The sequence below is a fragment of the Thermobia domestica genome, chromosome 17, assembly GCF_964235325.1.
Source record: "Thermobia domestica chromosome 17, izTheDome1.hap1.1, whole genome shotgun sequence".
NCBI lineage: Eukaryota > Metazoa > Arthropoda > Insecta > Zygentoma > Lepismatidae > Thermobia > Thermobia domestica.
Window position 1 is genome coordinate 167,929,210 of NC_137470.1, and position 15,503 is coordinate 167,944,712.

General features: G+C 30.2%; 1 protein-coding gene across 1 annotated transcript in view; it reads right to left on the reverse strand.

Annotated features, from left to right (window-relative positions):
* Positions 1-13,620, reverse strand: part of LOC145674476 (uncharacterized) — a 1,412,137-nt gene extending 1,398,517 nt beyond the window's left edge. The window contains exon 1 of the mRNA XM_081744589.1: positions 13,186-13,620. Coding sequence (XP_081600715.1) covers positions 13,186-13,260 — 75 coding nt within the window. The 5' untranslated portion in view covers positions 13,261-13,620. The remainder of the gene's footprint in view (positions 1-13,185) is intronic.
* Between the last annotated feature and the right edge of the window lie 1,883 nt (positions 13,621-15,503).

The window sequence follows — 15,503 nt, forward strand, 5'->3', positions numbered from 1 at the left end:
ATAGATATAGCATATCATAGCTAGTATCAATAACTATATTATTTGAAATATGACAAGTACACATTATAATTACTAATTTAACTTCTATAATAAGATATGGTTTATGAATTCTTACAGATTAATATATGATTACTACAGTACAATTATGTATTAACATTAATTATGAAGCATCGCAACAAATGACAAATATTATCATATTTGAATTTTTTAATTGTATGATTGGCAGATTGAAATGTTTAGCTACATAAAAGTTATTTGTATTACATATTAAATAAGAAGTAAACAATATTATACAAACTTAACACAAAAAATGTAAAAACTGAAAATGAAAAGTGCAAACTAAAATTAAAACTGTAACTTGAAAACAAAAAATGTAGAACTGAAATAAAAATGCAGAAACAAAATTTAAAGTACAAGTAAAAAAAAAACAAAAAAAAATGTAAAGTGAAAATGAAAAAGTGCAGAAGTAAAATTAAAAAAGTGCAACTTGAAACCAAAAAATGTAATACTGAAAATGAAAAAGTGCAGAAGTAGAATTAAAAAAGTGCAACTTGAAACAAAGAAAAATGTAAAATTGAAAATGAAAAAACACAAACTAAAATTTAAAGTGCAACTGGAAATACAAAAAATGTAAACTGAAAATGAAAAAACACAAACTAAAATTAAAAGTGCAACTTGAAAACAAAAATACGTCAACTTGAAAATGAAAAACTGCAAACGAATATTTAAAAGTGCAGCGTGAAACAAAAAAAAATGTAAAAGTGAAAATGAGAAACGCAAACTAAAATTACAAGTGCAACTTGAGAAAACAAAAATGTAGAATTGAAAATTAAAAAAAATGCAGAAATAAATTAAAACTTTGAAAATCAAAAATGTAAAATTCGAAAATAAAAATTGAATCATTATTCAATATTGCAAGACGTGCATTTTGAATATTGTTTCAGTTTTTATTTCCGATTTTACATTTTTGATTTTCAAAGTTTTAATTTATTTCTGCATTTTTTTTAATTTTCAATTCTACATTTTTGTTTTCTCAAGTTGCACTTGTAATTTTAGTTTGCGTTTCTCATTTTCACTTTTACATTTTTTTTTTGTTTCACGCTGCACTTTTAAATATTCGTTTGCAGTTTTTCATTTTCAAGTTGACGTATTTTTGTTTTCAAGTTGCACTTTTAATTTTAGTTTGTGTTTTTTCATTTTCAGTTTACATTTTTTGTATTTCCAGTTGCACTTTAAATTTTAGTTTGTGTTTTTTCATTTTCAATTTTACATTTTTCTTTGTTTCAAGTTGCACTTTTTTAATTCTACTTCTGCACTTTTTCATTTTCAGTATTACATTTTTTGGTTTCAAGTTGCACTTTTTTAATTTTACTTCTGCACTTTTTCATTTTCACTTTACATTTTTTTTTGTTTTTTTTTTTTACTTGTACTTTAAATTTTGTTTCTGCATTTTTATTTCAGTTCTACATTTTTTGTTTTCAAGTTACAGTTTTAATTTTAGTTTGCACTTTTCATTTTCAGTTTTTACATTTTTTGTGTTAAGTTTGTATAATATTGTTTACTTCTTATTTAATATGTAATACAAATAACTTTTATGTAGCTAAACATTTCAATCTGCCAATCATACAATTAAAAAATTCAAATATGATAATATTTGTCATTTGTTGCGATGCTTCATAATTAATGTTAATACATAATTGTACTGTAGTAATCATATATTAATCTGTAAGAATTCATAAACCATATCTTATTATAGAAGTTAAATTAGTAATTATAATGTGTACTTGTCATATTTCAAATAATATAGTTATTGATACTAGCTATGATATGCTATATCTATTGCAAAATGAATAACACTAATATATCAATCATATATTGTTCTGTAGTATTATAAATCAAATAATTCTTATTATAACCCAAACACATTAGCATGTCAATTAACTTTCCATATTTCATAAAATATCAATGTTTATTGTTAATTATAATGTGCTGCATCTATCAATAATAAAATTCTCTACTATATCTTTCGTGATGTCAAGTCCTAAGTTTAACTGCCAAAATGTATCAAAGTACCAATCGCAAACTTAGTAGCTAACAATAATTAGGTGTAATGCCTCCCCCCACACAAATCTAAATAATATGTTTATAAATGTTATATTACCCAATCTTTAAATATATAAATAAACTACTTCAATCTGGTAATTGTTATATAATGTTTCCTACTATGTCAATCTTTGTCTTCATTTCAACTAAACGCATGAGTTATCTAACATAATTATAATCTCTTTAGTATTAACCCTTATGATTTGTGTCAATGCAAGCAAACATATGGCATATCATTTCCAACAATCGCAGCAAATATCATAACTGTTTCAAGCAAAATACAATTTTACCTGTTGTTATTCTAGTAAAACGTTTTAAATGATTATAAAAGTACTCAAGCATATGTAATACAATACTGGTAAGTATAATAAGAATAAATATTCAAGTAATGTGCACAGCTAATAATTGTAAAACTAATAAATCTTGTCATACTTATGAAGATGTTTAAATATCCTTGATATATTAATTCGTAATTGTGGCAATGTTTTCATCCTCAATAAGCTATAACCACAAACCTTTCTATAAATTCAATGGGTATTATATATGTCTAAAATAATAATCATACTACCGCAATCATTCTAAGTTTAAAGTTCAATTATTATAATTAATTCCACAGCTCAGTCTATCATATAAAGTGGATAAGTTTCCGCTATACAATTACACTGCCTAATAAATTTAGTAACAGTAATTATAAATGACTGATTCTGTTCAATATCACATTAATAAGTGAAAACACATAAGGTTTCCATCATATACAGTATCAATGAAATGATAAATTGTAAAACAATTGTGATGTCATAAAATAGTATAAATATGTCATATTTATAGACATGTGTATCTTCCATGAAAAGTTCCTGTTAAAGAATGACACTTCATAAAACATCGTTCTAAAGGAATTTGCAATATCTTGTTTCCTGCAAAAGTAGTTCGGACTGTATGCGTCACATACCTAATCTTCAAACGTATAATAAAGGTTTTCAGGGAACAGGCATGCTGGTAACTACAAAGTGTTCAAATATCATAATACAAAACGCTGAGTTATTAAAATGTCCTATGTTATTGAAATTATACTTCATTCAATGACAGTTCAATTAGTTCTTTCACAAGTTAGAGTTAATGGGTAGTAACCAATAAAATTATGCCGTCAACAGAGTTTATAAAATGACTTAGCAGTATCTAAATAAAAACTTTACCATTGCCAGGAAGCTATGTTCTTGGATTTTTCTAGGAAAAACAATGTATAAAAAATAATGCTTGTTTGTCAAAAAAAAAATGTTCAAAGTACATGTTATGGTACAAGCTTACTGTGTTCTCTCCAATGTTTGGTTCCATGTATACATATTCGCAATATGACATTCCGTAAATAGTAACACTGGTTGTACTAATACTACTGCATTTTGTGTTTAGTAGTATTTCATAAAGTTTCTTATTTTCATAATATTTAAACAATCTGTATCGTCAAAAAATGCGCCATAGTCAAAACATTTTGATTACAATAACAAAATCTTGAGGGAAATATCTAAAATTACCGTCAATGTAGTTTATATCCATCCAAATAAAAATGATAAATACTATTATCACTAGTTTCTCACTGAATTCTTTTCAGCAGTTGAAACTCTCTATTCTTACTTATAATTGGCTGGTAAGCACTCGATTCGGCTGCATATGTGGTCCCTAATTCAATGTTAGTTCCGAAGTTAATTTGAAGCTGACAATATTATGATTATTTATTTTTTTTCATTTCAACACTTATTCCATCATCATTCACCTCCGTTTCGCCTAAACATGTTCCTGTAACGCTAAACTCAATAATTTTATTAATTGATCAACTCTAGTACTGATACATTAAATTTAATCTTTAATTCTTGATGAAGCTATCTGCAAGTAAATATTTTTGTAAAAGTGATTTATTCCTTCTGTGCTGGTATACTATTCAGATATCAAACAATAACTGTCCTACAATAATCAGTTATTCTGCTCTGTATAGTATCAAACTTTTCAAATAGTCATAAATATATAAAATTTCCCTATATAAATAAACGAAATTAGTTTTTCAAAAGTGCATCTATATACGTTTGTCGATAAAAAATTTGTTAATGTTAATTTCATGCAACCAAATAAATAAATAAATTTAAACTATTATTAATCATAATAAATTAAAGTTGTGTTCATATATCTTTCGCACATTCTGTAATGCATTCTCTGTTGTAAATATAAAGTTTAATAATTAAAATATGATCAAACTATGTATGCATATATATATATATATATATATATATATATATATATATATATATATATATATATATTCAATAAAAAAGTTCTGTGTGCTTTAGCAATATATGCATCTGTACTACCAAATACTATATTCAACATTAAATATAACAAATCTTTATTACTAAAATGAGTCATAACTCTATATCCATATCCACCAACCATGGCAGTTCCCAATTTCGTATATATAAAGTAAATTCATGTACTGTCTAAATGCATCTCTTGTCTAACTAAGTATACTTTCCCTATAGCATGTTGCACAAAATTGGTTGTTTTTAGTTTGTAACATGGCTATATAATAGAAGTATCAATAGGTATATGCAATGTAATAAAACATCAAATCAATAATACGCTCTGTGCTGCAAACGCTATAATTTGTTTAAACAGTATATCCATAATATGTCCTGTACCACCCAAGGTATAAATTGTTTAAACAGTGTATCCATAATATGTTCTGTACCACCACAATATATACTGTTGAAACAGTGTATCCGAAGTATGTCTTGCGCTGCAAGACGCTATTCAAACATGTGTTCCATTCTTCAATTAGGAGCTATTGTGTCTAATTTCTTACTTAATGCCCTTACCAAAAAGTACTGAAATACACTGTCATGTTACTAAAGGGTATTTGTTCGTAGTCATAATCAACCTTCATTAGTTCTGTTTATTGTATGTTGGTAAAATATATCTCAATACATTTTTTTATGTAAAATGTGGGTAAAATAAGTTTAACTAGTCAATTCTATGTGGTATAAATCCTCAAAGGTTCATAACATCATTCAGGAAAACTCTCCACTACCTACCATAATCAAATTAATGTAATTCCAAAATTTACCCTACTTAGTAAACTAAAATATAATGCAAACAGTAGTGGGTACTGGCTATCAATGTCTCATAACTAGGTATAAAAGTGTCAAAAACAACCCATGGCAGTACTCGAAAGTATTTACAAGTCAAAGTGCTTAGGTAATATTAACAAAAACAGAAAATGTATAAATAGGGGTTAGTCTGTTCATAAAATAATAACTATTGTAAAATCACCTGTTGTACTGTAATAGGCCTCCCAGAAAATAATATATATACACAATTTCACAGTAAAATCAATGTTTGCATCATGTTCATAGTTATTAATGTTAAGTGTGGTTTCAAATAATGAGCAATGTTACCCAAGTAACACGTCAGTATTAAATCTTCAATATGTCTAATCAAATAAAACTTTGAGTAAATAAAATTTCTATATATAATGAGTTATATTAGTTTAATAGACATCTTCAAATAATTTCAAGGTTTCTTCATTATATTATTAGTCAAATTAAAAGCATAATTATAGTTTCATAAATATATGTGCCTGAAATATGTGATGCTTTGAAATCTAAACAATTATTTGATAGTTGTTAATAAAAAATATCGCCTGAATCATATCATTGTAAATATCCAGAGTTCATTATCCATAGATATTACGGTTATTGTGTGCCAGCTACATGTACACTATATATAATTGTGTATTAAACAAAATACTGTCACCAGTAGTTGTAATATTTTCAGCTATTATCGAAATCTTATAAATTTCGCAAATTCTTATATCATAATTGTGATCCGTAATTATATATATCCGATAATTTAGTTTAGTTTAATATATAATAGAAATAATGAGTAACTCGTAGTTTTTATATAAAATAATATGGCTAAAACCAAATGTCTGTAAAAAAAAAACAAAATCAATGCAAAATTCTTACATTCCGTACACCTATATAGACATTCGATGTTCATTTAAATCCAAATAAAAAATGTGGTAGTTCAATTAAATGCTTATTTCTAGTGTAAAGTATTTCTATATAAACATAATACTATAACCAAATACATATGTATATTCTCTGTAAGTAAGTAAAATAAGCATTGTATCTATATTGCAAACCATGTATTTCATATTGTACAATAAATAGCTCCATATATTTACATAAAAAAATCGTTATTACTATCGTTTCACCACAAATAATTAAAATATTATATCTAGTAATTCATAAGCAAAATAAAAAATAGTATCAGAAATTCTCTCTTGTAACTATACAGCAATTTTAAATAAGTAAAAAATAGTTCTGTCTACAATATTTTTTTGCGGTACGTTCTCATAGATCTCATATTTTAAGTATCTCCAAGTATGTCCAATATTAAAATCTATATTGTGTAAATCCATTCAAAATACTGATGCAAGTTTTCCTACGATCGTGCATTTCTGTTTTTTCCACAACTAAAGCATGTGTAAGGTTCTTCTCTTTGACATATAAAAACTAAAAATAATTCAGTTTGTATTATTATTATTAAACTAAAATATGTACACATATATCCTAATAAAAAGATGTAAATCTTATATACTTTCACGTTGTAATACACGCGCCAGCATTATTTAAATCAATTCGATATGTGTTTCCAAATAAGTATAATACATGTAATATATACATAGATATATCTGACCATTTTCTATTCACCAGTTCAACAAGTTCTAATCCTGATATTATTTCGTTGTAGATCTCTTCATCATTACACTTCATACATAATATCTATAATTAATATATAGTAATGTATTACATAAATTATAAATATTAAAGTCTCTATGTATTCTCTTGTTTAAACCATACAAATGATAAAAAAAACCTTATATCTGCCAAAATGCGGCACATTTTTTAAATTCAGTAAAATGTATCAAAGATTTGTAATAATCAAGTATAGTACATGTACAACCATAAAAAAATATATCCTAATAACCCATACAAACCTTACCTGTAAAATTTTAGCTCTATATTATATTATTACCCTAAGCTCAATAAAAATTACTGCAACTAATTCCATACCGCTTAAATACACATAATATTCAAAGTGGTACGCACATTGTCGTATTCTGTCATACAATTATACCACATTATTTGTTTTCCTTGTACGATATATCCAATAGCATCTTCTTGTATACAATATTATTCCAAAAAATACGAAAAAATACAATCTTTCCATTATCTTAATCAACACCATGGTAAGAAACCTTATACCTGCTAAATATGCGGCACGATTTTAATTCAGTAAAATGTATCAAATTTTGTAATAAACAAAAATGAAATGAAATGAAATCTTTAAGTTTTACGTCCCACGGTTATGCCGGTTAGGCTAAAGGAGACGGTGATGATGAGTAATGAATGAAAATGGTGGAATGAAGAAAGTGGGAGGAAACGGGAGAACCCCGAGAAAACCCACGCACACGGTGTTTGTCCACCACAAAGATTGTAATAAACAAGTATAGTACACGCACAGTTATAAAAATATATCTTAATAAGACACGCACCCATACCTGTAAGATTTTAGCTCTATATTATCACCCTAGGTTCAATAAAAATACTGCAACTAATTCCATACCGATTAAATGCACATAATATTCAAACTGGTACTCATATTGTTCTATTCTGTCATACAATTACAGCACATTATTTGTTTTCCTTGTAGAATATATCCCATAGCATCTTCTTGTATACAATATTATTCCAAAAAAAAAAAAAATACGAAAAAATGCGAGCTTTCCATTATCTTAATCAGCACCATGGTAAGAAACCTTATACCTGATGAAAATGCGGCACAATTTTAATTCAGTAAAATGTATCAAAGATTTGTAATAAACAATTATAGTATATGCACAGTTATAAAAATATATCCTAGTAAAACGCCCAAACCTTACCTGTAAGATTTTAGCTCTATATTATCACCTGAGTTCAATAAAAAATTACTGCAACTAATTCCATACCATTTAAATGCGGATAATATTCAAAGTGGTACGCACATTGTCCTATTTTGCCATACAATTACAGCACAATATTTGTTTTCCTTGTACAATATATCCAATAGCATCTTCTTGTATACAATATTATTCCAAAAAATACGAAAAAATACAATCTTTCCATTATCTTAATCAACAGCATGGTAAGAAACCTTATACCTGCTAAATATGCGGCACAATTTTAATTCAGTAAAATGTATCAAATTTTGTAATAAACAAGTATAGTACACGCACAGTTATAAAAATATATCTTAATAAGACACGCAACCATACCTGTAAGATTTTAGCTCTATATTATCACCCTAGGTTCAATAAAAAATACTGCAACTAATTCCATACCAATTAAATGCACATAATATTCAAACTGGTACTCATATTGTTCTATTCTGTCATACAATTACAGCACATTGGTTGTTTCTCTTGTAGAATATATCCAAAACACCTTCTTCTGTAAAATATTATTTCCTAAATAGCAAAATTTATCAAATAGTCCTTGTCGTGTTTCCATATGTAACATAAAGCATGTATTCCGTAACGTCTTTGTGTATTCGTTAATTTTTTCTAAAAAATCGCAGGGTCTGTAATAAGACGCTATGGGGCCTACATTCATATATAACAATTCTATTTTACAAAAATAAATATTTTACATACATAAAACATTTTATACCCATTTCAATGCTTGCAAATACATCAAATATTTGTCAAATGTATTTGTTGTTGCTTCAAATTAAATCAATTCCCCCCACGAAAAAATCAATCAGCATATAACACTTCTCAGCACTTAAACCAAACATTATAAGTACTATATTCTTATAATACAGCACACAATAAATGGTAGCTAATGCATTTATCTCTGGTACTTGTTAATTCCATAGTAGCAATTACATATATATTTTCCGGTTCTCAATTATAACAAATACAATATAGTTAAATATTATGCTTCATACCGTAATCCATTTTAAATATTTTCAAGCTATTATTTATCTAATTCTTTCAAATGGAAATCGTAGTGCCAATTAGCATAAAAACAATCTTCAGCATTTCGTCAATCTATGCGACATATATATTCATCAATGCAAAACCGTAGTACCAAAATCCTCCAACAGATACAATGTTGTAATACTCCGCCCGCTCCAAATCCATCATGTGCCGTTCCGCACATTCAAATACGGTAACGCAAACCAATACTAAAACTGCACCCTTGTATAAACATAGGTGCATCTATACAAATAAAGTATAAGTTTATTCTATTTTTATAGCAATTCAATATACTTCTACAAACCATATTATTAAATAAAAATCCTAAATAAATAATAAACAACCCTACAGAGTACATACGTATCCAGTTAAACCTAATTTAATAACCTCCTTGCAAACTACTATATTACGCTTAAATGTTGCTTCAATTCAATAAACAATAATATTTTCTCTATTTATTTTATTCTGTTCTCTTCCTTGTACATCTAAATCTCATGTAATTCACCTTAAGTCTCCCCCTTCATTCTGTATCAGTCTCCCATATAACGTGCCTGTTAAATGGAGTTGTAATTATTGCCAATAGATGGCAGCACAGTTGTACATATCGTAGTACTGTGGGGTTCCGCTTTCTTTATCAAAATGTATCGTTATCTATTATTATTATTTCAATTTTATAATAATTAAGCACACGATAAAACAAAATTTAATATAAATTAAACATATATTGTAGTAATGTAATAAACTATGCAACTTCGCCCATCCAAATTCGTCACAAATTTAATTAGCATCAATCTATACGGAAATGCAAGCAAAATGCGCGTATTCCCATTTCACACTCCTACTATGGAGGAACCTCTGTTCAACAATCACGCAACGCCGCCATATTGGAAAACCAAATCCATCCATCAAAAACCACAAGTGGCAAAGCTCAATTCTTCATACGTAAGTATATACATATGGTAAGTATTATAGGTTAATTAATATTGACCATTTTCAATTATATAAATAAAAAAGTGCAAGGTAAATTCATAATTAATCTAATAGATAGTAAAAGTATAATTCATAAATAGGGTTTGGTCTCATTACGTAAAAATATATTATAGGTAACTATACGTAGTCTAGTCACTGTACGTAAAAGGAAACACTCAATAGCTTACATACAAATTATCGAAAATCTAGTTACCCTTTTTCGCTGCAACACTACAAAAAAAAATCCCTAAAAAAGGAAATTTTACCTATTTAGGGTAAAAAAAAATCACTGTAATTATTCTCATTACAGACAACACTGCGATATGGCCATAAATTATATACAACTGATACAGCAAACAACCAGGAAATATCCAGCAAAATAGCGGGCGTGTCATCAATGGTATGTAAACTTTCTCTTCTTACTTAAGTCACAATATTGTATAAATATACAAGTGTGCCAAAATACCATTAGTGTCCACGGTTACCGAGCGGCATATATACAAAGCGAGCGGGCAAAAAACTCGCGACGGTAATGGCGCCATCAAAAAGCTAACGTTCAATACAGTGCGGCTGTCGGTAATATACAAAGTAAACGGGCGGAAAAAGTATAAAGGAAAGTCGCGGCATAACCAGACAGTATTGGCGCCAACGGCAGCATCTACCATGCGTTATCAATCCAAAATAATTACATACGTCATACTCTTTCATGACTTCAATTTAAAAAACTAATTACTTCAATTACATACGTCATACCCCTTCATAATTTCAATTACACACGTCATACTCTTTCATAAGTTCAATTACACACGTCATACTCTTTCATGAGTTCAATTAGAAAAACTCATTGCGCTAATTGCACAATGTCCAGACGTTTGATGCATGTTCCTACTTACGTGGTCCCAGAATCCATTCCCGATTGCAGAGCATTATCGTAGTTTCCATTCCTCCCTAAATGGTAGACCTACGTCTCACATTGTCTCGGTTCTTTAAAGGGACGCTTTTTTAATAAATAATGATAAGCAAAAGGTGAATTGTAAAATAAAATGCTTAGTTGTTGCGCAACAACTATTTTCTCCATTATCATCATTACAGTGATCTTTTTATTATTATTATTATTATTATTGTCTACCAATTTAAAAACTTGATATCTGACTTTCTGTTTACACTGTACAATCATCAGTGTTCGTAATTATTTACGTCAATTTTCAAAAATTTTGCATACAGGAAATCCAACTTCAATTTCTTGCAATTAGTGCATTCTAGTCACATAAAATCACCAGGAACTTGTGTTCACAATGCATTACGATTTAATAAGCGATATATATGGCTTCTTCGTGAGTAGCTCCTTCAAGGGACGTCTTAATTCAATCAAGAATTCTTCCACTATATCACTGCAACGGTTTTCCAACTTTTGACTCGAGACACATCAAGCTTGAAGCGTTACATTACACGCCAGTTTTTGCGTTTATTCTGTAAAGAACATATCCTTATTTTCTTTTTACTTTTTTTTGTTTCTATTGCCTTCGAATATAATAGGACGAGTTTACTAATTCTCGACAAATACCATTTTAGAGGGGCATAACGGTTCAGTGGTAGAGGCTCACCTCTGGTGTAAGACCCCTCCCTTGGTTCGATCCCATTCCACGTGAGTTTGTGTTGTACAACAGTTTTCGTGGGTTTCTACGGATTCTCCCGTTTCCTCCTACATTTCTATTTCTCCAATTTTTTTGCAAAAATTCTCTTTCATTAATCATCCGCTCTTCTATCCTAAGGAGAATACCCGTACGATGTTAATCTAGGATTTCATTTCAAATAACACATTTGTCACTACATATCTATAATTTCGATCTCCATCATAGGGACCGCTCCCTTGTAGCTAAGGAGCTAGTGTACGCGTCTTTGGCGTGGGAGACCTGGGTTTGATTTCCGATGGCTCCTGGGTGAATTAGAACAATATAAATTATTTGAAATTATTTATTAACAAAAATTCTACTCGCATTGAAGGATTTCTTCTAATAGCATATATTCTAAAATAATATAATTTTGGGGTTGTGGGGGCTCTGCCCATACTATTATTTTGTAATTTAGATTATTGGAAGAAATGTTTTTATGCAAGTGGTATTTTGGTTAGTTAATAGTTTGAAATAGTTTACTTGGTCGTAATTAACCTAACTTGGCCTCTGGGTGGTATACCTGGTGGGGGACCTGTGTTATAGAACAATGTCCTTCTGGTACATGGGGTCCGTGGTTTGATCCCAGCTCGCGCCATGCGCGCTTTGTGGTGGACAAACGTAGTGCGCGTGGGTTTTCTCGAGATTCTCCTGTTTTCTCCCATTTTCTTCATTCCACAATTTCTTTAATTTATCATCACGGTCTCCTTTACCCTACCCGGCATAACCATGGGACGTAAAACAAATATTTAATTTCATTTTCAATTTTCAGATTGATAGGCTGTGAAATCTAATAAACCGAACTTATTTTGTAATTAGTTCCAATCCGAACAATTCCAGAACACAATGTGTGAAAAGCATCGTACCCTCAACGCCTTCTACAGTGAGAGAGGCAACAGCCTTTTGTAGGTCCACGTCTCTCTAATAATTGTCAAATAGTGGGGGATCCCCAAGTCTCAACTAATCTTTCAGTACCGGTATCATCTCAAAAATGTGCTCAAATTTAATTATAGAGTCCCGCGGACCACACATTGGGAAACTGATCCAGGGTAAAATGTGAATACACGCTCCAACTGCACGCTGATAACTAGGACCGCTTAAAAAGAATACAGTGGAGTAGGGATAAGTAGGGTCGGAGCGGGCATTATAAAGTTTACCCCTGATCTAATTCACTTAATTATTTAGAAACAAATTCCTTGACAAACAATCGAACTAAATAAATAAATAAATAACTTGTGATTTGTGAACCAGAATTCGATATTGTCAGTAATGTGTAAGCTCCGAAAAGTATCGCTCGGGTAGTTTGAAGCTAAAAGCAAGATCACAACACTACTAAATCAACAATATTAAACAAACAAAAATGGGAGTACTTACCAGTATGTTCCGGTGTAAACCCAGCCGTAACTTTGAATATTTCTTCATAAAAACTCGCCACAAAATATAAGCCATTTTCTTATTAAACACTGTTTAACAGAACAAACTTAGATATGTAACACTTTTCACTGGGATTAACAGTAAAGAAAAACTTAGTTTCAGTAAAACATCACTCGATTTTGCAACCTTCACATTGAACACCCCAGAATTTCGAACTCAAGACCATACCTATTCAATATGGCATTTGACGGTGTAAGCATACAACGTACGAAAGAAGCAATCATTTCCATTAACAACGCACAAACATATATCAAACAAAACAAAAAAAAAAAAAAATACAAACTCAAATAGTTTACCACTAAATGGTGAACATTTGACAGGGCGAAAGAAAAAGACGAAAAGAAAAAAAAACGCTCACGCCTTCTGTGCGAAGCGACTTCTCCTGACAACGCGTTCCACTTCGCATGAAATAAAACATATGACTACAGTACGAGCCACAGCTTTCTTGCATTCGCGGCATCACAGCACTCACCCACGCGATTTATCTAAACATTACGTTGTGTTGCATGAATGGCAAGATTGCCAGTGACTTTGTTTCATCATAATAGTTACTGAATCACAAAAGATCCCGCTTGAGGTCGGGGTACTGGAAAATATTAACGAAACGAAAGTGTTTTAGTTTGGAGACTAGATTCGTAGCCAGAATACGAAGAGAAATGGACGGGCGATATATACAGGATGTCTCAAAAGTCCCCTGACAGGGAAAATTGTTCTAGGATAGGGGAAACCATCTTCAAATATAATGTTTTCAATCTAAAGTGAAGGAATTTTTTAAATCGGGACGAACTGTTTGGGCTGTACACTTTTTATACGCCCACTGTTAAATGAAAATGCAACGTTGCAATTTACTAGGATCCACAGCGTAAGTGAATAAAGTTACTGTTTGAAATGGGGGTTGGTCAGCAACATGTTAACGAAAAAGACAGTAACTTCATTCATTTATGTTGGGAGTCCACGTAAATGGCAACGTTGCATTTTCATTTAACATTGGGCGTATAAAGAATGTACATCCCAAACGGCTCATCCGATTAAAAAAAAAAATAATCCTTCACTTTGGATTGACAACATTATATTTGGAGACGGTTTCCCCTCTTACATTTTGTTCTATAACTAGGGACTTTTAAGACACCCTATATATAGAAACAAAAACACTTAAAATACGGTGAACGAAATGAGACGAATCTTTAGGTTTAACGTCCCACGGTTAGGCAGTTTAGGCTAAGGGAGACAATGACCAAGGCAAGTAAATGCTGATGGAACAATTGGTGGAATGAGAAAGTGGGAGGAAACGGGAGTGTTACGAAAAAATTCACGAGCACGATGATGTCCACCACGAACTTACTTGGGCGGGGATCGAAACAGATACCCCACACACCAAAGGTAAGCGCTCTATTATTGAGACACTGTGCCCCCTACATGGAGCAATTAGTAAAGCTTAATGCTATTTTAACAGATTCTGAAATTTGAAAATTAATCACAACGTAAGTACGTAATTCTATCAATTGAATATAAAATATACCTGGAATTAATTTGTGAAAACATACGCAACCTAATTAAAATAAAACAAGAACTATTGGACCGTGCTTCAAAAAAAAAAGTTGAATTTCTAAAAACTAGACATTGTATATTACATTTATCCCTTAGTGGTACAAGGAATCGCTGGTAAATCATCAAGAGGACTAACTTCTGGGGTGGCGAAGTTTATATATATAACAAAATTCCAAAAGAGTTTTGGCTTTACATCGAAACCAATTAAATTTTCTCCGAATCCGGTGCAGTACCGGTATATGTTTTTGTACTCTTTTTCAAAGACGTTAATGAAAAATCGAGTATTTTTTTATTTTTTTTTATAAAGAACGAAATCAGTTTTTCAAGTTCGTTTATTGAAAGATTTCAGAAACCGCTTTCGTTTCTTTTTCTAAAAACTGAATACTAGTTTTTGTGCACACCATTAAAAAAAAAAAAAAAAAAAAAAAAACTTTCAGTAACTACAATGGCCAGTTGTAAATCAAGTAGTAGGTAGATAGACGCGGAATTGGTAGGAAAAACTGAAATCTTTCAGTTTAACGCCGCACATTTGAGCTCTTTTTGGCTAAGGAAAACGGATAAATTAACGCAAGTGAATTGTGATGAAATTGATGGAATGAGAATGTGTAAGGGAAGAAGAGTACTTTTAGAAAATACACGAGCACGATGTTGTCCACAACAAACATATTTGGACGGGATCGAACCGAGGACCCCATGCACCAGAGGTGAAC